The sequence below is a fragment of the Sebastes umbrosus genome, chromosome 5 (genome assembly GCF_015220745.1).
Source record: "Sebastes umbrosus isolate fSebUmb1 chromosome 5, fSebUmb1.pri, whole genome shotgun sequence".
In the NCBI taxonomy this organism is placed as follows: domain Eukaryota; kingdom Metazoa; phylum Chordata; class Actinopteri; order Perciformes; family Sebastidae; genus Sebastes; species Sebastes umbrosus.
In genome coordinates this window covers 5,425,013-5,449,398 of record NC_051273.1, presented here as the reverse complement: position 1 = coordinate 5,449,398, position 24,386 = coordinate 5,425,013, and the positions used below count along the sequence as shown (strand labels likewise).

Here is a 24,386-nt window from a genome sequence, read left to right as displayed (position 1 = left end):
CCAAGCTTTTTGATTCATATAAGCGTTTCATCACTGTATTGATTATAAAGAATATATGAAGTTAACTTTTATCTATTTGATTTTTCTTTTTTTAGTTTGCCAAGCAGTGAATATACGCTTGTGTACTTCCATGCTGTCACTTCCAAAGATTTTCATTTGGATCCAGGAAAGGATAGGATTTTCTTGATGTCTAAAAACATTTTTGGAGATTGGGATAAACATGGTCTGGAAATGTTCTTCACTAGGTACAGTATGGCTTCTTTTAAAAACATATTATTCACAATTATATCAGAACAACTGTTGTCACTTCTCCAGTACAAACCAAGGAAACAGTAAAGTCCCATCACTAATAATAATGTTTGTGTTTCACAGGTCTCTAGGGGACAAAATGTATCTTGTTGAGGGGCGAGTTATGATTCCCAAGGACAAAACTCATGAGAGCATACCCTACAAATATCTAATTTGCAAGCACAGTGAAAACAGGTTGTATGAGACGATCTACCAGAATGATGGAAATCAATATGTCAACAGGTGCCTGACAATCAAAGAGGACTTTTTAACACACAAAGGTAATCTAGATTCACTTCTCTACACTCAGGCTCAACAGCAACTTCTATTAATGTTTACAGACTAGAGCCTCACCGATAAAAAAGGCTGAGCAGATATTAGCCATTATTAGTTCATTGTAGACATATTGGTATTGGCATACATTTTGACCAATAATTAGCAAGAAATTGCAGTGGGCTACTGAAATACCTCACAAGATACATTTGAGGTCATTTAGAAATAGTGTCAAATTGTCCATCAGAGAACACTGGCAAGTTTATTGTAGGTCACCAAGGGGGAGTGGATGCTAAGATCTAGGACAGCTGCTGGCTTCCAAACAGTAAGACGCATGAGAAAGCGGGATACAGATTGTCAGATGGCTGTTTGGGCACAGAGTATATTGGGCAGTTGTGCAATCACCTGTCAGTTGTACAGCAGTCTTGTGTCTGCTAATATTTACTGTATGTAAAATATTTTACTGAATTATTTGAATTTTGATATTTAATAATATATGACTTTGTTTAGGTCATAGACACCTATGTCAAAAAAAATTAACATTTATGGTTATGTGTTTGATTTGGTTAAAAAGGCTCTTTTCTTTGAGGGAGCTGATAAATCATCAAAAAAGAAACATACAAAGTAGCACATACATTTCCCTATTAATTTTGCTCTCTTGGATTTCAAGGGGAGTGGCACCAGTATGATGATGTGATCCATCCCGAGCCGAAGAAGAATTGGCTGCCTTGGAAGTCTTCACCCAAAGACTTTGTAATGAAAGGCAGAGAGCTAGCTGGCAGGGTGATGCTGGATAGCATCTTTGACCTTCTTACAACTTGGAGTGAACCAAATGTGGACAACTTCTTTTTACAGCTACAACAGTTCTTTTATACATACAGCGATCCTGTTCTTCATCATGGCACAAAAAGGCCGTGGGGATTGCCAGACTGTCGTGAACCGGTAAATCTCAAGGGTTTTATTCTAGAATAGCACATGGTCTCCTAAAAAATGAGACAAATTGAATTCATATAAATCATTTTAGCAAGAATTACCATCAGAGTAAGTAAGTGTAAGATGTTTATTGTTACCTTCTTCCTTTACTTTTTCTAGGTGAAAAACCTGCTCAAACTTGTTCTGGAGGAAAACATCAATCACAAGCCCAGAAAGCAGACAGAAACAACGAAATCCCCTTTACCACCTTTGCATGCTGGAGTTGTTAGTTTGCTGATTTACAACAAGTATCTGAAAGACGACATGACAGATCAACTAGCTAGTCTATGTGATCTTCTTTGCCTGCCTAAGAAGCCGCAACACGATTTCATCACTTTCTGGAGAGACTTTGCAAGCCCTTTGTCAGATAAAAAGAGGTAAGTGATGTGTGATTTAAATTAGCATAAAATAACAATTGTTACCAATACAAAACATTATCATATTGATAATAAAGACTAAAAATGAATAAAAGAAAAGTAAACAAGAAAAAATGATCAAAAGCTAAATTTGGATTAAGTTTAAAGAGAAGACAATCGTGATGGTCAGCCTGAGCACTTTATAGGCAATTCATTCTACAGTTAAAAGTTCAGTCAGCTGTATTATTTGGTCTGGAAATAGTATCAGTCAGAGGACCCTTCCAATTGATCTCATACATGATCAAAAATTCAACTTGATGTCGGCTTCAAGTTTATTTATTTATTTATTAATTTACAAAGACTAGTTTGTCACAAACAAGACTTTGCTGAGAAAATAACAAAGGCAACAGGAATAAACTTCACTAGATCTATTAAATGTAAAAATGATTACAATAACACACTTAAATTTAAAAATACTTATTTTTCTCCTTTCACACTACAACCCAAGACACGTTTTTAAATGTATCCACTGTGGAGACCAATAAGCTCCATGACTAGAGGAATGTTGACTGATAGCCATCTCTCATCCAAGCTTTGTTTCATCATGATAATCAAACTGTTGACAAAGGCTAGCTGTAACTCTTTTACTTTTACCATTCTTACACTCATCGAATTACCACTCTTAAATTAGTGCATTTGTCTGACAACAAAAACAGAAATGTAAGTCAATAACAGCACTTGTATTGTGTGATCATATACAATCACTGTAACATAAAATAAGAGACCACTGAGACTAGGAGGCAATGGAACTGAGCTTTACCCTGAGAACCATGCAAAGTATGTCATTGATCTTTTTAAAAGGGCCTATCCACCCTGCAACAGTCCTTAACAGGGGGTGGCAGTAACGTATTGTTTCATTGCTTATCAACAGCAGTGCCATTAAATCAAAAGTATAGGAAGATGGGAAGATACAAGTGCTTTTCTATTGTTTTGGCACTCCAGTGTAGATGTTGAACAATTTAAAAACACAGTGGACAGATAACTATTACACATGAACAGTGATGGCCTTGACCCTGAAAGCATACAAACAAACTACTTTGCTCAACATTGCATTCAATAGGACTCAAAAACGCAGATCTGAACACAATTGACCATATCTTCCAACAACATAATATAGAGTAGAAACAAAACTTAAGGATCTATATAATTATTTTTTAAAAACAGCAGTCTGCTTCAAATATGGAATACTTTTTTCCCACTGTAAATATAATGAAACTAAACACTGACTTCTCCTCTGGTAAAGTGTTGCAGATGCTGTTCAGAGGCTTTGCAGCAATGCTCGACAAAACCATATTGAGGAGTGGGTCTTGGTCATCCCTCTGCTTCACCTACTTAGAGGAGAAAGCAAGCCGTTTGAGCCAGTTCCACCGGTCTTGAATGCACAGTTTGACTCCTGGACAGGCTTGAGGAGGAGCAAAGGAACAGATTTCAACAGGTATGTAAGTGTTTTTCTCCTGCAAATACTTGAGCACATGTACGCAACCAAAATGTGTGGCTCTAAATAACAGTAAGAGCTGTTACAGTATTTGACTTTTAATACTCAGAAATTCCATAGCAGTGGTTAATGTTTTATCCTAGTATTTCATAAACCCAAACTTCTTAAATCAATAGCTTGACATTTCAGGAAATACTTTATAATGTGAGGTTGCAAGGCAACCAGCAGAGACCCCAGGAAGTTACTGGAAATTGTGTTGAAATTTCGTTTACTGCATTGTTTGTTGGTTCCCACCCCTCACCCCCAGTATGTCCTGATCTTTTTTCTACCTCACCACCTGGTCACCATAATAAACTCTGACTTTAAATTAGGAGTGTACAGATCATGAAAGACCATGCATACCTGACGAATATTGATCGTCTTCTCACACACTCTTGGATGCCTCTGCTGAGTCTGGATGATCTAAGCAGCTTCATATCCAGTGTGCAAGTGGAGCTTCTAGACATTCTTAACTACATACAGTTCAGTATCAAATCTGGAATGATTCACTCCAACTACAAGGTATGTATCCTGAAAGCGGCTATAATATATTTTTATAATAATATATGAAATGACAATGTGGAAACATGGAAACTGTGAAAGGGGGTCACTCATAGTGATGATCTGCAGTTTCAGCTCATTGTTTAGCTGTCCGACCCACAAATTTACTGTTTTGGTTCCCTCTCACTGCATTATATACCACCCCCACCCCCACCCCCTAAAAAAGGTATACAATGTAAATAAAAGCTACCACTACCACAGTGAACTTCTTTTGTCTTCAAATTACGTGTGCTCTGTTATTCACTCTACAGGCTTTGGAAGATTTGGCATTACAACTCATCAGCAGAGAAAATCATCGCCGCAAAAGGTAAAATACAAACCTTTACCTATCACTGTAATACAGGATCTCTGCAGTAATGTGAATTTCAGTATCTGTATATATTGCGAGGAATATTTATGCATACACAACAGTAATCAAATATTTCTTCCCATAGCTTTGATGAGAAATATGGAGAGTGTTGTCTGAAAACTGCAGTACGGCTTCTTGGATCTATCTGCAGTCGCATGACAGATCCAGGCTACTGTGATGTTCCTATTTATTTCCTTGATCTGGTCTGTCTGATTGAAAAGGCATACGACCACACCGATTCTCAGGTGAGGCCCACTTGTCAGACTGTTGGACAGGCCACACTTTTATGTCTCCATACCAAGCCATAGTCACGACTTGAAATGCCTGGAGCAGTTTACAGCTCAGCTTTATTCTTTTATTTTTTTCTATGTTGTAAAAAGGAAAAAGAATCAACTTGAGGTGGATTTCTAAATATTGTTAATTAGTTAGTTGTTGTTTTTCCTCTACCGAACATTTGACCAGGTTTAGAATATGTATCTACACTTGTGTTTCATATGTTTTAAAAAAGTCTTATTTGTGATGTTCCTTATTAAAAGTACACAGCAAAGCTAAAAATACAGACTAGCTTAGTCTTAATGCTTAAATGCAAGCAGTGCAATTCTACAGTATGTTAAAAAGTTTTTTTTTATCAAAAGAAGAGAGTTTTTTTTTATTATGTAAAGGAAAAAAATGATATCTATAGTAACTTATACATTCTATTCCAGTCAAGAGAGATAAGTCGAGAGTCAATCCTGGAGACATTAGAAACAATGAGGAAATGGCGGAGATATACCTTCAGAGTCAAACTGCTTAATGATTGGGATCGTACGCAGTTTTCTGTACCCCATGAAATGAAGGTAAGCAGAAATGAATGGCAGTAATGGATGTGTTGTTTATATGGTTTTACATTCAAATTGTTAATTTTCCAGTGCGATAGCCATTTGATGTTGTATATAGCGTTTAAATTTTGGCGTAGCGCACCTACTAAAATGTATATATGTCTCTCTTTCTAGGTGTGGGACAAGTTAGTCTCACTATCCTTCAGTCATGAGGAAAACACTTCATCATGGAGAACCACTTTCATGGATGATTTTGAAGGAAAGCTAAAACAAGTAAGACTGGATTTATGTCTGTGTTTACATGCTTTACAGATCTTGGATTCTAATATTTACATGTGCACTTGAGAAACTAAACTGAAGATGTGTACTTGTATGCAAGGAACGCCCAGAGGATCAAATTGGAATCTACTCTAACAAGATGGAAGCACTGAGCAAGACAAGTCCATTGTTATGCAACACAATGGAGAAATGTGCACTGGAGGCAGTTGCAGCTATTTGTCAGGTATGATTTTTGTTTAGTGGTGAATAAGCAGTAAATGCTTTTTAATATATAATGTAAATGTAAGTGCTTAAAGGGGAAATTTGGCTATTTTCTAAATTCATACATGTTATTCCTGTGGCCTAAGGCAGTCCAAAAAATATTAGTAAACATGAACAACTCTCCCAAATCCAAAAACTACAGTGGTAAAACTCAAATTTATGATGTCATCAAGTATAAATTGTGGAACTGCTCCATAGACAATGATTGGGGAGAGATGTTATACCGTAGATGACACTGAGAGCACCCAGAGAAATGTTCTGTGTATATGGCTTAATTTTCTGTTTCACAACTGACAACGCTACAATAGAACTAGAAGTGCACTCGGAGAGCGCAGGACCTCCGCCAAGGTGCGTTACTTTAAAAACAGATCACAGCTTACAGCCGGCAGTACCTTGAGGTGGTCGGCTTATTATTAACACGGTGTGTTTCCGTGTAATGTATCGGCGGATGCCTCTTTCATTCAGCAGCCTTGTTATGTCTGTATAACGTTACACTAGTTTCTCATCCCGTCATCTGCCGCTTTTTTCTTTCTCACCGCGGACTGCCAGCAGCTTCAGCACACACATCCACACACGTATCTCTCTGCTCTCAGAAGGAGGAAAAGACGGGGTCACGCGTCATCAGCTACACTGCACATATGTTATACCCTGTGGTGTTAATGCTCAGGCTGATCGGAAATCTTAAAAATATTCCTGAATCCGGATCATGATCCGGATCGCCATGAAAATCGAATGGATTGTTCATTGTGCCACATCCCACCCCTCCAAATAAATTCATTCAAACCCATCGCAGACTTTTGGAGTTATCCCGCAAAAGAACAAACCAACGCCAGTGAAAACATAACCTCCTTCCCAGGCCTTCGGCCTTAGAAGGAAGTAATAAAGCTTATTTATATTATAAAATCAGTCTCCCATTCATTATCTATGGAGCAGCTCCAGACTTTATACCCTATGACATCACAAGTTCGAGACTTACAGTACTTCTCTTATTTCTGGCTTTGAGAGGGAGTAGCTCATGTTCACAAATACTGTTGAACTTCACGAGGCCATGGAAATAACAAATTGGAATTCTTAGTTTAGGTGGTGTTCCCCTTTAAGGATATGTTTTTTGTGTTTATTCAGAAACAATTGTAATTCCTATGAATGGTGTAAATCAATTCTTTAAGATAAGATAAGATACGATAAGATGAACCTTTATTAATCCCTGGAGGGAAATTCAGGTGTCAAAGCAGCAACATCAGCAAACAGAGTGAAACACAGGAGAGGCAAAGGTATAAAAAAATTATGGAAACAATAATAGAGATATAAAAGATACAGAGTGAATGGGTGAACATAGTGTGTGCAGTCCGTCAATGAATAAATGTAGTATGTGCAATAAATAAATGTAATATTTAACAATGCAATGTAATAATATATATAATAGTAATGTAATAATATAATAGTAATTATATAATAATAATGTAATAATATATATAATAGTAATATTTAACAACTTATAATTACTATTACAAGGGTTTAATTATGAATACCTGTAATAACAAACTCCCAGACACTTGACCTTGAAGAGGACGAAAAAAATATGGTCTTGACCAAAAAGATTATCACGCTCTTGTCATTAATGCATTAATTAATATGTACATCCCTCTTTTCTTCAAGATTTTGAGCTCTATGCACCTGTACAACAAATACTGGATGTACACGTTTTTTTTTTCTCAATCTTCTTAACAAAACATGAAGGGACAAACAATTTCATTGGCGGAAATTTACCCATGTGTGTGGTGGTGCTTGGAGTACTAAATTATTTAATTTTTCCCATATTTTTTCTGTTTAGGATAAATCTGGCAAAGCTGCTTCAGCTCTGTTGAAGAAACATGATATCACAAAGTTTGGGAAGCTGATGTCTGTTCTTGTGCTGAAGTCATGGCCAACAGATGTGAATGGAGATTACATTGAAGGCGAGGACTTGATATTTGAGTACCTTCTAAATTGGCCCATGGCCAAAACAGTTTTCCAAATGACAGGTAAATACTTAAATGTAACGTATAATGCTGCAAGAATGACTGGGAATCTGCTCTTTATTACTGTCTAGCATATGGTTGCCCTTTTACCTAAAGTGTGTGAAAGACAAGTGTAATGGTTAAAGAAAGAAAGTGAATGCTGGCTGGCTTTGGGTTGTTTTGAGCTTATCTCAAGTCAGTATATTTAATTATTGTCTCATAGTAAAATGTTTTTTTGTGTACATAACTCAAAGTAAAATGTTTAGTAGTTTATGTTTGCATGCTTATTTTCCAGGTGCAGGAGGAAGACTGATTGACAAATTGTCAGATGACGTGCAAATCAAGATGACTTTGGCGAGAACAGCATTCACATCTGTGTCAGAGAAGTTCCTCAGTGGAGAGATCCAAATGAAAACTTTAAAGCAGATCGTCCAGAAAGGCCGTGAATTTGTTGACTTGCTGAAAATCGGTGAGTAGGAATATCTGTCTATTTCTGTACTATTTTTCAACTTCCTCTTCCTTTGACTTCTCTTTCTTCTCCTTTTTTTTTTTTTTACTTCTTCTGTTTTTGTATATGCATCATTGTGATTGTGGGTACAATTTACAATTCCAGTTGTTGTTATTCTTTGTTGAGCTTCACAGCTGAAAGTGTACATTTGTGTTTGTGTTCATCTAAGTGTTTATGTTCCTCTAGATGGCCTCTGCGATGATGGTCGTTGTAAAGATGACATAAACATGAGAAGATTACTGGGACAAAGAAAAGAGGAAGCAGCAGCTGTCCATAGCGAGAGGGAGCTGGTCAGGGGTCTTCTACAAATCTGCCAGGAGCTTCCACAACATGTCAAAGGTAGGCAGCGCTGGCACAATGAGAGCAAAAATAATGTTTAAGGTTCAAGTTTCTTTCATTGTAGAAACCTAGTCTCAGTATAAAGATGTACTATGATGTAGTTACATTGTTATTTCTTGCAGAATTATATTTCTATGCATACACTGAACAGTCAAATTTAAATGATAAAAATGTGCAGAGGCCTCAAAATGGGATAATTCAGATGATTTAATGATATAACATAATGGTTAATGATTTAGGCAGTTGTTTACGGATGGTGCTAATCAAGACCGAGGGCAGTTGTAAGCCGATTACACAGCCATGTTCTGTAGAAGCTAATTTGAACTACAGACTGTTGGGAGGTGTTTGTATTTTCAATTTTGTATTGTATTTCTTTGATCATTTTTAGATGTCTTTCACTGATGCAGCAAGAATTAAAGGATCCAGGGACTCATAGCTTAAAGCTGAAGTTGGTATCTTGGAGCAAATATGATTAAATAAAAGTTATTTTTATATAACAGTCACCATATCCTGGCAGTAATGCACAAGACAGGTAATGTGAAAAAAATCATGTTCCTCTGTTTTCCTTGTGTGCTCATAATGGCATCTGCAAGATTTCACAGACTGGAGAAAAACAACTGATCAGAGCTTAGAAGTTTCTATAGCAGCTGTCAGTCACTGCTTGCGAAGCTTGTGAACTCTAATCAAACAGTCAAACTAATCAAACTGATCAAATATGAATCAAGATTATGTTACTGTAATGCCTATTTCTCACATCAAATGTTTTCAGAAACATATTTTAGTGTAGGCCTGCTTTTTAGCTGTAAAATGAGAACGTTTGCTCCGGCCGCTGGGCGGTGCTTGGTTTTGGCTGTTGGCTGTTTCGACTGTTTTCAACATGGCAGCCGGGTCACAAACTTTCTCATTTTACAGCTAAACAGTACACTACAAGATGTTTCTGAAAACATTTGGGGTGAGAAATAGACATTACAGTAACAGAGTAGAATAGACAGAATTGATTCATATTTGATCAGCGCTGCCTAGTTTGACTGTTTGATTGGAGTTCGCCAGCTGCCCAGAGACTGGCCGGCACCAGCTCGGCTGTGATTGGTTGTTTTCATTCGGGCGCGATAGAAACTTGTAAATGCCATTAGGAGCACGAGGGGGAGGCAGAGGAATATACATTTTTCACAGATTATCCGTCTCATGCACTACTGTCAGGATATAATGACAGTTTTATGAATACAATGATATGATAATATATCATATTTGCTCAAAGTAACCGACTGCAGCTTTAACTAGGCAAAGCAAGAACGAGCAGCAAAAGCTGTTGACCTGAGGGCTCACTATGGGCAAAACTATGTGTCACGAGAAACTGGATTTGAATCATTAGGGCCCGAGCACCAACAACGCCAGGCAGCGTTGGCAGTATTGCAACTGTAGGAATTATTTATATTTGATTTTGAATTGCTCAACATGAATAATTACATAAAAAAACTGCATTTGAATCACCTACTTTGAATTTGTGTTGTTTAACTTGAATATTTCCATTGAAAAACTGAATCTGAATAGCATAATTTGAAATTGAATCAATAAACAAACTATCAAAACGTAGGCTGCACGGACCGGTAGTTCTGTGAATCTGCACTCTTCCTCGACGACCCGAAACTGAAATTGAATTACAACAACTGAATTTGAATTGTGAGAACTGAATGTGAAGGATAAAGAGTTGAAATTTCAGTGAGGATCAAATACAGTTTCATAGCAACTTAATTCATAATTCATAATATTATGTTCAATTTATTGGAATTCAGTTCCAAACTAATAATTTCCATTTCAAATTATGCTATTCAGATTATTCAGATTTTCAATGCAATTTTTCAAACAATGTAAATTAAAATTATGTGATCCAAATTCAGGTTTTAATTATTAATATTTCTGCCCATAGCTCACCAGGTGCATGGAGATGGGTAGCATATTCTGCATAGGAAGTAGCCTGGTCTTGTGTGTCAAGTCAAAAGATAGCAGCTAATTTGCTGAGGTACCAGCAGCCACAATGGGAGTGGGAGTGAGAAATTGTCCAGCTGTCCATAGTGAACTTTGTATAGAAACAAAACGGGGGTTTTCTTTCCAGAGGAATTTACTGATACTTTAGTTTTTGGTTCTGGTGCTGGTGGACCTCCCATAGATTTTGTGGTTTATTAGCCATGGTAATGGTTGGTTTGTTTGTTTTGTTTGTCTTTTCATTATATATTTTTTTTTGATTAGGAATACAGATACAGACAATTGACTGGTTATTGCCTCTCATGCAGGTGGTGCAATTTCCATGCATGTTAGCAGTTATCTCATTGTCAGCTGTACCCTTTGCGATGTGAACATGTGAGGTGACATGAGGTGATGCAGTCAGTTTTGTCAATGCTCTTTGAAGTTCACAGAAATTGCTGTGGTGTTTGAACCACATGCTACTTTTTATAGAAGCATACAGGTGCATAGTTCCAAGTCTGTGGTTCATCTGCAGGGGCTTCTTGCCCTCTGTGCAACAAGGTGAGGAGTTTAGTTGATCTGACAGGGCTTTAGTATCAAGTCTCTACTCCTTTACATTGAAAGGGACCCGTGAAGTAGTTCATTGCAGATCTTGGATTATGATATTGTGGATATAGGACTGAGAGGACAATTGAAGGACCTGTTCATCTCTGTCATTCTTAATATCTTTTTAATCCACAGTTGACTTCAATGGGTTGGACAAAAAACTGCATCAGAACATTGAGATGATGAATCTGACTGAATTTATGAAGGTTCACACTCTTGATGGGCAGACCTCTCATACAATTGAGCAGGTCACTTATTTCAACCTTTGTGATATCACCCGTCAAATGGCTTCAGAAATGCATGCCGTTAAAGACAGTGCAATCTTCAAAATGTGCTGGATGAACCAATTGGAAGAACTGTCAAGAGGCCAAGCCGTTACAGATGACACTGAACATCTCGATGGAAATGAAGAAATATACACTCTCGACCTGGTCTACAGCAAAATATTCCAGGGCTGCTACAGCAAGTACAAAGAGCTTTATGATGGTCTGCAGAGTGGGAAACTGTTACTGGAGGAAGTAGACAGCATCTTTGAGGACTATAAAGGAAAGTATGAAGACTTGCAGAAAGATTTAAACATCATGTGCAGAACAAATCCATCTGATGACAGAAGATGGATCAAAGGAAGGATTCAGCAAATTCAACAGTACCATGACCTTCATCTTGCAATGGAATCTGCCGAAATCATCATGGCTATCAGGAACACAATATGTCCAGAAGGAGACTTTAAAGTACTGGAGAAATTGCTGCCAATGGTACGTTTCCCAACAATTTAAAGTTAGGAAGAGCAGATACAGTATGTCCTTCAAAACATCTTTCAAAGAAACACTAGTCCTTACTTGACATTAACAGCAGACCTACTGACATCAAATCATTCATAAGGGAGAATCTGTGAGGGATACTTTTGGTATATATAAAAGAATATAGTTGTATTCAGCTGTAGAAAATGTATTTTCTAGGTGCATGTGATTGACATACGGTATTAGGATATACTGCTGTAAATATATAATTAGCTATTCCACTTTACACATTTATTGTAATGTAGATTGAAATATGAAATGGGAATTAAAATAATTTACTTTAATAGTACATCACCCCACCGTCCTATATCATTTAGATAAGAGGTTGAGAAAAATTAATTTCCTTTGGTTAAACTGTTACGTCAAATAGGCTTTTATAGAACCATCTAAACTGGAATCATGAATCATACACTCAATGATTTCATACAGTAAATTTATTTTTTCAGAATAAAGCTGACTTCAAGAAAAACAGCCTGGATTGCATAGATGACAACTTCGTGATGGCCCAAAAGATTCTCTTGGACATTACAAATGATCGCAGGGAATGTCTTCAGAAACTCAGTCGAAGCCAAGAGTTTGTCCTGTGGGTTAAAGAAGCGCTTGAAGGTACATTAGATACCATTTTTTGTTACCAAGTGTTAAACACAACAATTTGTATCAGCTTAAGGAAATTTATATTTTTCAGATATTAATGAGCTGAAAGTTTTTGTTGACCTGGCATCCATCTCTGCTGGAGAAAATGATATGGATGTGGATCGAGTGGCCTGTTTTCATGACGCTGTTCTTGGATACTCATCCATGTTGTATGGATTGAAGCAGGACTCTGATTTTGAGGCCTTCAAAGAGTCATTGTCAAAATTGTGGAAGGCACTTGAAAATGACAACAAAATACCAACGAAGCTGGTGAGATTCCACCTTTTATGTTACCACCATACTGTAGTTAAATTGCTATTACAATCTAACAACAAGCAATCATAAATACCTAAGTTGTATTATTGTCTAAACCAAAGTATTTGAAAGTGACCATGAAGATTTATTCACCAGCTATATCCAATATGACCCAGTATATGCACAACTACGGAAAGTTTGGTAGGTCAAGGTTGAAACAGAGTAACTCTCCAAAATCTTTTTGAAATTGTTAAGTAAATGATATGTTTACACTCGGAACCTCTAGGTGCTTTGTGGTGCTTGCTTTAATGGACTCCATTGTTAAGTAGTTTCTAGCGATGTGTCCACAAATTTCAGCAATTAGATTGGCCAATAAGATGTTATCTTAACCAATAGGAATGATGGACAAATGAAATAACAACTTTGTTGTAAAAACACTAAAAACAAAGCTTTAAATAGTCCACTCTCACATTTAACCTTTTTACATCAATCTTTTGGGAAAAGGACTATCCTCTGAGGGAAGTTAACTACCTAGTTTGCTATGTATGCCAAGTCCTGTTTTATCCAATTTCCATAAAATAAATAAATGGCTACTGTATTTTACTAGCTATTTTACTATTTTATGGGAAACAAATACTTGATTATTTTAGTTTACTTTAGAATTATATTCAGATTTTTTTTTGTTTGGTGTCTGATTTCAGTGGGATACAGCACGTCATCTGGATTGGTTAAAGACTGTAAAGGAGAGCCATGGATCTGTTGAATTTTCGTCCCTGTCCCTGGCTACATCCATCAATGAGAATGGGATATACACTATCAAGGCCCTAAACCACCAAAAGGCACGCTAACAGACTACTTGAAATGAATGTTAACATTTGAAAGAATTACAGGACTACTTGAAAAAAACAATAACATGATAGCATTTTTCTGTGTGATGATCAGATAATTACCTTTTGAGTGCAATTTTGTTTTTCAGGGACCTAATATTTTTAACTTTAGTAATGTATATATAAATCAACAAAATTTAAATTTGCTTTTCTTGCCTTGTGCATGTGATGTGAAATAAACACACTAATGTAGTCCATATCATATTGATGTTTCCCTTTATAGCTCACTCTAGAGACTTCCCTGATGCTGCAAATTCAGGACGGACATGAGAAAAACATGACGTGCACCTATGAGGACCTGAAAGAATTGCAAAATAAACTTATGCTCATGTCCGGAAGAGGGGAACAAAATCAGAGTGAAGTGGAACACTTTGCTGAGGTGTGTATTAATTGTATATTTTGTGACTTTATGAAAAGAGCTTTATAGTTTAAGTCTGTATTTTTTACTTTGCCTGTAATCTCACTTTATTTTCTTCATATTCAGGTGTTTGACAATGTCCAAAGACTTGCCAAAGCATTTGTAGACCTTTATGCTGCAGGGAACCCACTCTTCAGGTGTTGGGACGCTAAGATTTATTGCAAAGCTCAGAGTGACCCATGTATCATTATGGAAATCAACTTTTGCAAGACCCTGCATCGCATCCAAGTATGTGGAAGTTTAGTTGAACAACTTGTAGCGCTCTCCAAGAAGATGGAGCTGTTTCTTGATGACTGGCAAAACTTCATGGACAAACAGAGATCTGATCACTACTACTTAAACTACTACACAGCAGAACAAATATTCTACCTGTGCAGTATTGTGACTCCAACAAATGTGAATGCAGAAATAGAGGAAAAAGCTTTGATGATGCTCTCTTTCATCAAACCAAACTGCATAACATCAGATGTCTGGAGCACATGGAGAAGGTTCTACAACCAATTTGAGCCTGGCAAAAGGATTAATGAAGATACTCACTTTCAAAGTCACTTTCTTCACCAGGAAGACAGCGATATGTCTTCAGTCAATGTGAGTCATTTTACAGCCGATGATCCAGCAGACATGACAAACCAGACTGTCAGTTTGAAAGAACTGGAAGAGTTGTGGAATGGCTACATGAAGAATGAGGGGATCTTTTTCCATGACCTTTTGGACATAAGGAGTTTAGGGGGCCTGTTGGAAATGATGACTGTCACAGAAAACCAAAGTGAAAATGAAATGGAAGAACCAGTGCTCTCAGAGACTAGGGACAATTCATTCAGAAGATGTCTCCCAAAAGGCCTCTACTCAAACCAACCAAATCTCATAATCTGCCCACACGATGAGGTGCTGACTTCAAGTATCTCCTTGTACATGACCAGTGACTATGAGCCACTGCCGAGTTATGATGAGGTTCTCTTGTGTACCCCTGCCACATCTTATGAGCAAGTAGAGCTTTTCCTGAGGAGAGCTCTCATACCAGGTGACATTGGCCAGAAGATTTACACAATGATTTGGGCAGACCAACTAACCTATGACGTTAGCTGTGCAATGGAGAAGTGTTTTCAGAAACTGCGTTCCCTGTTTAAACAGGATTGCAGGCTTGTGATCTTTTGCAGCTCTGACAGGGAGCACACTTACATTCCTACTGCATTCAGTCAGTTCAAAAGAGACTTTGTGCCACAAGAGCCATTGGAAAGGATCCAGAAGTACTTGTCCAGGCATTACACTGTCTACTCCGATCACAAGAACGCTGTGTTCAAAGGTGGCCATTCTGTTGGCATTGTTGCTTCCCGACGTGCAGGAGTAGGTGAGTCCTACATGTACAGTAGTTTTTTTTCTCATATTTCTAATTTACTCTATGTGTCAGTGTTATGTAAAGGAATTATGAAGATATATCATCAACAACAAAAGCAACTTAAGTAATAATAGCAATTTCTATGGTTATGCATTATACAGTATACTGTATTGAGAATCTGAACCTGATCTGAGCTTTAAGTAACATCAACATTTGTGTTCCACTCAATTGTTATTGATGCCGTGATTTCAGCCAGCCAAATGTTATTATTCTACCATTTTAGGTAAGTCATTGTATGTCCGAAGATTGTATGAAAAGCTGGAGGGAAGTGTTGAAAAAGGAACTGCATTTAAGAAGTGCATCCGACTAACTGAACATGAGGTTGATGACCACAAGATTCTCCAGTCTTTGTATGACACACCAAAACAAAAAGATCTCATGTTTCACTTTGACGTCACATCCTCGGTAAGCAATGTTTATACAACCATGACAATGAAAGTTCTTTGCTTTTTTACAGTGTGGTTCTTAGAGAATCCTTAAGTCAAAATTGTCTGTATCCAATAACATTAAACTTTTTGCAAACTGTAATACCCAGGTGCAAAAAGGCTTGAATGAATTCCTATTCAAGCTTTTCTTTTTGCGGTACCTGATGGATTCAGATGGACGGATGTGGCGCTGCAGCCAGAAACACTTGTACATCATTGAGTTACTGGAATCCACAAATCACCAGCCCAGATATGATCCCGGACCTGTAAGTTGAGATTTACTGTTGCTGTGCATTCTTCATCCTATGAAATCATATCACACTTTTTTATGGGTTTCCTTTCATTATTTACATTATTGTTGCACCTTGTCTAGTTAAATGTTTTGATAAAGGATTCTAAAATAACTAAATTTAACTGGTGAGCTACGCAAAGTACATGAAACCACATCCTGTCAGAATCCTAGCATTTTGTTTTGCAGGCAGGACAATTATGATTGGCTGAATATATTATAGAGGTAATTGCAGTAGCTGCAATTTGCAGCAAGTAGGAGAATGAAGTATAACATTTTGGTGAAATAAATTTGATCAAGATCTTTGAATGAGAGGATAGGCTTGATTGATTATAAACTTGAATATATTTATTTGTGTATTTTTAGGGACGAAAGGAAAACTTTGCATTCTCTGACGTTTTCCCGAAGGTGTTTTGTCGTCCTCCAAAGGAGGTTATGGCTTTGGAAATGAGGAGAGAGGAAAACACTGACATGGAGAGTGATGACCCCCTCATGGATGATGAATGTTTCAGGAGTGAAGCTTATCAAAGACCATACCAGTACCTCACACGTTTTTACAACAATAACAACCTTGACAACTTCACTTACCAGGGCATTGAAGGGACTCATGCAAAGTTTCTTCAGATACTCTTGATCTACTGTGGCATAATAGATCCATCATGGGCAGAGCTACGTAACTTCGTCTGGTTTCTTAATCTTCAGTTGCAAGACTGTGAGAATTCGGTCTTCTGCAAATTTGAGTTTGTTGGAGACACTCTTCGTGGGTTCAAAAACTTTGTGGTTGAATTCATGATCTTGATGTCCAAAGACTTTGCAACCCCATCACTATGCATCACTGACCAGAGCACAGGGAGGCAACAAATTGACATCAGTGGGCTTAATGAAAGAGACTTGGCTCCATTCCTCATTAGAAAAAGGTGGGAATCTGAGCCACATCCATACATCTTTTTTAATGATGACCACATCTCCATGACTTTCATTGGGTTTCACCTGGTGCCCAATGACCAGAAAGGGGTTGATGCCATAAACCCCTTGACAGGAGAAGTGATAAAGAAAAGCATCATGACTCGAGAGCTGTACACTGGCTTAAGAGTTCAGAGAGTCCCTTTTAATAGGGACTTTGATCAGCTTCCTCGAGCTGACAAGATTGAGCATCTGTGCAGTGTGCTTGGCATCAAATGGCCAACAGATCCTGATGAAACATATGAACTGACCACCGATAATATTCTCAAAATGATGGCAATCCATATGCGATTTAGGTGTGGCATCCCGGTCATCATAATGGGTGAAACAGGATGTGGGAAGACAAGGCTCATAAAGTTCATGTGTGAACTGAGAAGGTGTGGAGCAGCGGCAGAAAACATGAAACTGGTCAAGGTTCATGGAGGAACTACATCAGAAATGATACATGAGAAAGTAAAGGAAGCAGAAAATCTTTCAAGGACCAATACAGAGAATCATGAATTTGACACAGTTCTTTTCTTTGATGAGGCAAACACCACAGAAGCCATCAACAGCATCAAGGAGATCATTTGTGATAACTCTGTACAGGGACAACAACTTGGCTCTCAAACAGGCCTACAGATTGTTGCTGCATGCAACCCCTACAGGAAACATACAGACAAGATGATTGAAAGGCTTGAGGCATCTGGATTGGGCTACCGGGTCAGGGCTGAGGAGACTGAAGACAGACTTGGTTCCATCCCTCTCCGCCAGCTTGTGTATCGTGTTCATGCGTTACCCCCCAGCATGATTCCTCTTGTTTGGGACTTTGGGCAGCTCAATGACTCAACAGAGCAAATGTACATCAAACAAATAGTGCTAAGAGAGGTGAAGGCCAACTCGATTGAGAAGCATTATATTCCAACTATAACTCAGGTGTTGTCGTCATCACAAAAGTTCATGAGGGAGAAGAAAGATGAGTGCAGCTTTGTCAGTTTGAGGGATGTTGAACGTTGCATGCACGTGTTTGTGTGGTTCCACAAAAATCACAACATGTTTGCTGTGAAACTGAGAGCATTCCTTGAAGAGCAGAAGAAAAAAAACACAAAGATGTTATCATTTTCACCTGCTTGTGACAGAGTAATCTGGTCACTCTTGATGGCCACTGGAGTGTGCTATCAGTCCTGCTTGGAGGACAAAAGGCAATATCAGAGAACTATCAGCCAGTTTCTTCCTAGTGAATACAACACACAGAGAGAAATCCAACTCATGCAGGACCTCCTACTTGATGGTGTACCCATGGGTAAGACAATAGCCAGAAATGAGGCTTTGAAAGAAAACTTCTTCATGATGGTGATCTGTGTTGAGCTAAGAATTCCCTTGTTTATTGTTGGGAAACCAGGGAGCTCCAAATCACTGTCCAAAACCCTAATTGCAGATGCAATGCAGGGCCCTGCCTCACATTCTGAACTCCACAAGACGCTGAAGCAGATACATCTGGTGTCTTTCCAGTGCAGCCCTCATTCAACCCCTGAAGGAATCATCAACACATTCAAACAGTGTGCCCGCTTTCAGGAAAGCAAAAACTTGGATGAATACATCTCAGTCGTTGTTCTTGACGAGATTGGATTGGCTGAAGATTCCCCTAAAATGCCACTGAAAACACTGCACCCATTACTGGAAGAGGGCTGTGTCGACGATGAGCCAAAACCTCATCAAAGGGTTGGGTTCATTGGAATTTCCAACTGGGCACTGGACCCTGCGAAGATGAATCGTGGAATATTTGTGTCGCGTGGAGATCCAAACCAGCAAGAGCTCATCAAAAGTGCTAAAGGGATATGCTCGTCTGAAGAGAAGGTGCTTGAAAAGATCAAACACCTCTTTGAGCCTTTTGCAAAAGCATATATGACAGTATGCGAAGAAGGCAGGGGTTTCTTTGGTCTGCGGGATTTCTACAGTCTGATAAAGATGGTATTTTCCATTACTAAAAACAGTAATAAGAGTCCCACCGCAAATCAAATCACTGAAGCAGTCCTGAGAAACTTCAGCGGAAAAGATGATGTGGATGTGATGAGCATATTCAACAACGAACTCAGAGATGACTTTGCCAATGCCAGCGTCACCACCATTGATTTGGTCGAGCCAAGCATCTCTCCAGATTGCCAAGAGGACGAAAGTCGTTATCTTTTAATCCTCACAAAAAACTACGCAGCTCTTGAGATTCTCCAACAGATATTCCACCATCACAAAATCCAGCCAGAGATCATCTTTGGGTCTAGTTTCCCAAAGGACCAGGAGTACACGCAGATTTGTAGGAACATCAATCGTGTCAAGGTTTGCATGGAGACTGGACAGACAGTTGTGCTTCTGAACCTTCAGAATCTGTACGAAAGTCTGTATGATGCTCTCAACCAATACTATGTGACCCTAGGGGGCCAAAAGTATGTTGATCTCGGTTTAGGAACACATCGTGTGAAATGCAGAGTTCACAAAAACTTCAGGCTCATTGTCATTGAAGAGAAAGAGGTGGTCTACGAGCAGTTTCCAATCCCACTGATCAACAGATTGGAGAAACACTACCTTGACATCAACACTGTTCTCAGAAATGAGCAGAAGGACATTGCCAAACAACTACAGGAATGGGTTGCTGATTTTGTCTCCTCAAGTGGTCAACACTCCATGAAAAAGCAATACGTTCCAAGTGATGTCTTCATCGGCTACCACTCAGACACATGCTCCTCTGTGGTCCTGCAAGTAACAGAGAATCAAAGTGTTGAAACAGATTCTCAGACCACTCTGAACAAAGCCAAAGACATTCTGCTCAACTGTGCCACTTCAGACTCGGTTGTTCGTCTGGACAAATCCAGACTGCCTGATGAGGAAAGGGAACATTTAATGAAAAAATATGTGAAAGAGAAGATGCACAGTTCATTGGGAGACTACATTGTCTATCACACACAGCAGTCGGAACAGTCCCACTTCTTCACTGAGGTAAAACATTTTTTTTTACTATTCTATCAAATATTAGTCAATATAGATAATTTTCATTCTCATTTTAACAGTCTGACTCTGGCATAATGTCTATGCCATCTCTGCCTACACCTGAACTTTTGTTAAGTTAGCTTTAGATTGTTTCCACCTTAAAATATCCTCATGTGGAGTGGAAGTAACAGATTAAAGTTATTACTGGTTTTACAGTACAGCGCAGATCCTGTTTCATATTGGTAAAAGGCTGTAGAAATTTCAACATGCATTACAGTAGTACATGAGGAAAAAAAATCGAAATTACAAAGAAGGTTGTTTTTTTTATAAAACGGTTGCTATAGCGTGACAAAAGTGCATGAAACAGATAACCTGAAAAAAATCATGTGTCTCTGTGTCCTTCGGTGCTCCTAACAGCATCTGCAAGATTTCACAGACTGGAGGTAAACAAGCAGTAAGAGCTGATCTGAGGCCTGCTGTCCATGAGAGCCAGCTGTCAATCACTCGCGAACTCCGACCAAATAGTCAAACTAGGCAGCGCTGATCAAATATAAATCAATATTATGTTACGTTAATGCCTATTTCTCGCCTCAAATGTTTTCAGAATCATCTTGTAGTGTACTGTTTAGCTGTAAAATGAGAAAGTTTGTGACGCCGCCGCCATTATGAAATCTGGTGAAAGAATGCGAAGTTCCGGTCACATGACCGGAGCACAGCCAATAGGAACGCTCTCTCAATGAAATGACCTGTGATTGGTCAAAGTCTCCCGTCACAGGCAAAAAATTTTAAAGCATGAAAACAGAGCCATGAGGAGGTGCAGAAGTCTAGTTATCTCTCAGAACAGTTGAATTACAATATGCTGAAAGGTTATTATGGAATTTTTGCCCAATGATGCCTAAAATATACCGCCTACTGCCACTTTAAATTATTACAAGATATATGATTAGCAATATCAAGGTGCAGTCATATACAATTCACAGCTGACTACTACTACTACTTGTGGCCTGCGTAGTAAATCACAGGCTGATAACACATACCTTGACAATGTAACAGTACTACGGGTGTAACGCTTCAGAAACCCGAGACCGAAACCACAAACGTCCACGGTCTCGTGTCACGGTTCCGGCTTCCATGCCGCAATCTCTCCCCCCGCCACCGCGACAGCTCTCATTATGTTAAGAGGCGAAGCTCTCAGGGTGGCTGCTACTAAACCCGAGATCGCAGTTCAACAAAGCATCCAGGAGGTGACAGTGTTCACTAACAGATGTCTATTTACAGCACCAAAACCTGGACCATTTGTGTTCAATTTGTAAGAAATTATTGTACGAATGGACAAAGTGAACCGTGGCTCAAAAATCGTGGTCTGAACCGAATCGAGAATTGTTATACCCCGAAACAGTACTGTATATGTTGGTGGCCTTTTCTGTTAGCAAAAGCAAATGAGAAATGAATTGCATAATATTTTGTAGTTCCTAATTCTTTTGCTTTTTTAAAGGTAACAACATTTTCCAGGCTACTGACTGCAGCAGACACTCAACAACTGCAGAATGTGATAAAGCTTGATGATATCAAACTGCTGTCACTGCAACAGTTTGACACAGAGTACTCTTTCCTCAAGAAAATCAGGTGTGTAAATACAATATAAAGAACATGTCACATCTGCTTAGGTGCTCATTTCAGTCTAACCAAACAACGGCCTTTTCCCACACTCTTGGGCTTATTTTCTTGGGATGCTTCTTAGCCAATTATAAAACTGACAATATTGTGCATTACACTGAGTAGATATATGGACCTGCATACAACTGTCAAGTGATGACTGTCTATTCAAATGACTATGTCCTGGTATTAGGGAATTTCTTGACTCAACGCCTGCAGACAAAGTGCTCATTATCCAAACAGACTATGATGAAGACTCCCACAGGAGGAATATTCTTTCCTCGGCCAAGTGAGTCTGAAAATCATCACATATTACTTTCTTTTACATCTTTCTCTAATATTATTGCAAAAGTTCACATTTGTTCACTTTTTTTTCTTTTACTTATGCTTAATGCATGGGTTTCTCAGGTATTCATGCATCAGTGAAATAAACAAGTGGGCCACTACTGACAACACAAAGACATTTGTGTACTTTGTCACCAAACTTCCTCGAATCGAGGGTGGGACCTCCTATGTTGGGTTTCAAGGCGGTTAGTCTTGCTGTTACACATGCACACACACTACATGAGTAGCAAATTGTTCTATTTCACCAACATATTAGCACAACAAAACAATAGTAATGGTAATAATATTAATACAGTATATATACAGTAGCACCTGATGTGTTGCACATAAAGAGTAACAACAAAAAACTAATCAGAAAGAAAGAGCAGACAATTTAAATAACGGTTAAAACTTACATATTGTGTCTTCATTAATATCACTTTTTAAAATTATTTTTTTTTCAGGTCCTTGGATGTCTGTTCACATTGATGATCTCAGAAGATCAAAAGAGTTTGCTTCTGATGTTCATTCCCTGAAAAATCTACGCATAAGTGAACTTTTTGAAGATCCACCTGAGGGTAATTCATCAAAGATCATATTTTTCTAAAGAATGTTATATATTTTAAGTAAATGAGTAAATTCACTTATAATTCTCTTTCTTTTCAAGCCATGGAGACAGAAGACCACATCGGTGTGCCACAAAATGATGATTCCACTGTATGTGTAATTTACCACCCATATTCATAAACCAGGAAGAACAAAACAAACCTGATAACCAGTCAGGCTCATAAACAAAATACAATTTACTAATCTCTGATGCATGGTTAAGTACAAACTAACTGTAGAAGTTTAACATTTGCCACCACTTTTTTTTTCTTTTACTTTTGTTATCTACTTGTGCATTATTTTTAAATTGGTGACGGAAGACATACCCAGCATAACAAGTCATTTTAAAGAGCTAGGTCAGCGAAGTCTGAATCACAGTTCAGGGATCAGATTAGTATTGTAACCGGATACCAAACCAGGAAGGGCTCACAATTTCATTGTGAATTTTGAAATATTCTGAATCTGGGAGTTATTGTGAGGAGACACACTGACTCAGACATGACAATGGGAAGTATCTATCCACAGCTGAGAATGTTTTATGATTTGGCATAGAAATCGTGGCTTCACCATGATTACACTTCACCATATTTCACTACTATACATTGGCAAAGTCATCCCTACTATTTGCCATAATGTGGCAAAAAGTGCAACATCATGACACGAGTCAGCTACTGAATCAGGATTCACTACTAGGACATTTTTCCTTTTTCAAATGCCAGGCCGCTGTTGTTAATTTATTTGTTCACATTTTTGTAGGTTTGGGGAGATTTGTTTGATGTAACAAATCTGATGAGGAGTTGTGTGCAGAGTGCAGTGAGCATGCTCAGAGATGCAGCAGACGGTGGTGAACTCAGCACTAAGAGAGTTGAGAACCTGCTCACACTTCTGGATGGAAGTAAGACACAAGGTTAGAAAATAAGTCAATGTGGCTGATCTTTTCATATCAGGCCATTGTTATATACATCTACTCCGTGTGCAGTGAAAATGCACCTTACTGACAATTTTTGTTTTTAAGGTGTGTTTGCGAACATTGTGAGGAAGCGTCTCCACTCACTGTTAGAGGACTATGAGGCCAACATCCTCAATCCAAAAAGATGGGTTCTAACGGAGGCATCTAATGTCAATGCTCTTCAAGAGGGGGGAACATTCCTGTACGTCTCTCCTTTACATCCCTTATAGTCTTTGTGACCTTTTTCTTTACTATAATTGCATACAATCTTTCTCTGTCATTTAATCCATCACTTACTTAAATCTATTTATAGTATAAACTTCAACTACACAAGCTATTCAGCTGTTTATCACTGCCAGTGTATCACTCTCTCATTTTTTTTTACATATGCAAATGTCAGCTTGATGTTAAGAAAATCATTTTGATATTTCTCACAGACACACACTGTGGAGGAAAATCCAAGCAGTTGTCACTCCACTTCTAGCCAACTTGGTCTCAGTCATTGACCGAGATTGCAATGTGGAACTTCTGCTGAATGAGGGCGATGACATCAGGAACCTATGGCTTGAGCTATTTGGGAGCAAAGAGATGCTCCATGTACCTTATGTGAGGGTGGAAAGCGAGTGAGTATCTCTTGGTTGTATGATTATGGTATCTATTCAGCACAAGTGCTTCAATTTGAGATTCATCATCTTTGATGATCAAGATAATCTTGACAACA

At 38.3% G+C, this 24,386-nt stretch overlaps 1 protein-coding gene across 3 annotated transcripts in view; it reads left to right on the top strand.

The window, feature by feature from the left end:
• LOC119488674 (E3 ubiquitin-protein ligase rnf213-alpha-like) overlaps positions 1 to 24,386 on the top strand; it is a 53,393-nt gene that overhangs the window by 7,203 nt on the left and 21,804 nt on the right. For 2 of the 3 annotated variants that reach the window (XM_037770521.1, XM_037770522.1), the window contains exons 7-37: positions 96 to 245; positions 373 to 569; positions 1,232 to 1,503; positions 1,654 to 1,910; positions 3,193 to 3,384; positions 3,756 to 3,945; positions 4,236 to 4,291; positions 4,419 to 4,578; positions 5,038 to 5,169; positions 5,326 to 5,424; positions 5,531 to 5,653; positions 7,523 to 7,712; positions 7,984 to 8,157; positions 8,383 to 8,535; positions 11,239 to 11,858; positions 12,350 to 12,509; positions 12,589 to 12,806; positions 13,493 to 13,630; positions 13,902 to 14,057; positions 14,163 to 15,444; positions 15,716 to 15,897; positions 16,028 to 16,183; positions 16,573 to 20,139; positions 21,626 to 21,756; positions 21,980 to 22,075; positions 22,195 to 22,316; positions 22,575 to 22,688; positions 22,778 to 22,827; positions 23,473 to 23,623; positions 23,732 to 23,867; positions 24,103 to 24,288. In XM_037770521.1, the coding sequence (XP_037626449.1) occupies positions 96 to 245; positions 373 to 569; positions 1,232 to 1,503; positions 1,654 to 1,910; positions 3,193 to 3,384; positions 3,756 to 3,945; positions 4,236 to 4,291; positions 4,419 to 4,578; positions 5,038 to 5,169; positions 5,326 to 5,424; positions 5,531 to 5,653; positions 7,523 to 7,712; positions 7,984 to 8,157; positions 8,383 to 8,535; positions 11,239 to 11,858; positions 12,350 to 12,509; positions 12,589 to 12,806; positions 13,493 to 13,630; positions 13,902 to 14,057; positions 14,163 to 15,444; positions 15,716 to 15,897; positions 16,028 to 16,183; positions 16,573 to 20,139; positions 21,626 to 21,756; positions 21,980 to 22,075; positions 22,195 to 22,316; positions 22,575 to 22,688; positions 22,778 to 22,827; positions 23,473 to 23,623; positions 23,732 to 23,867; positions 24,103 to 24,288 (9,810 nt within the window). The other variant, XM_037770523.1, reaches the window with a different exon arrangement.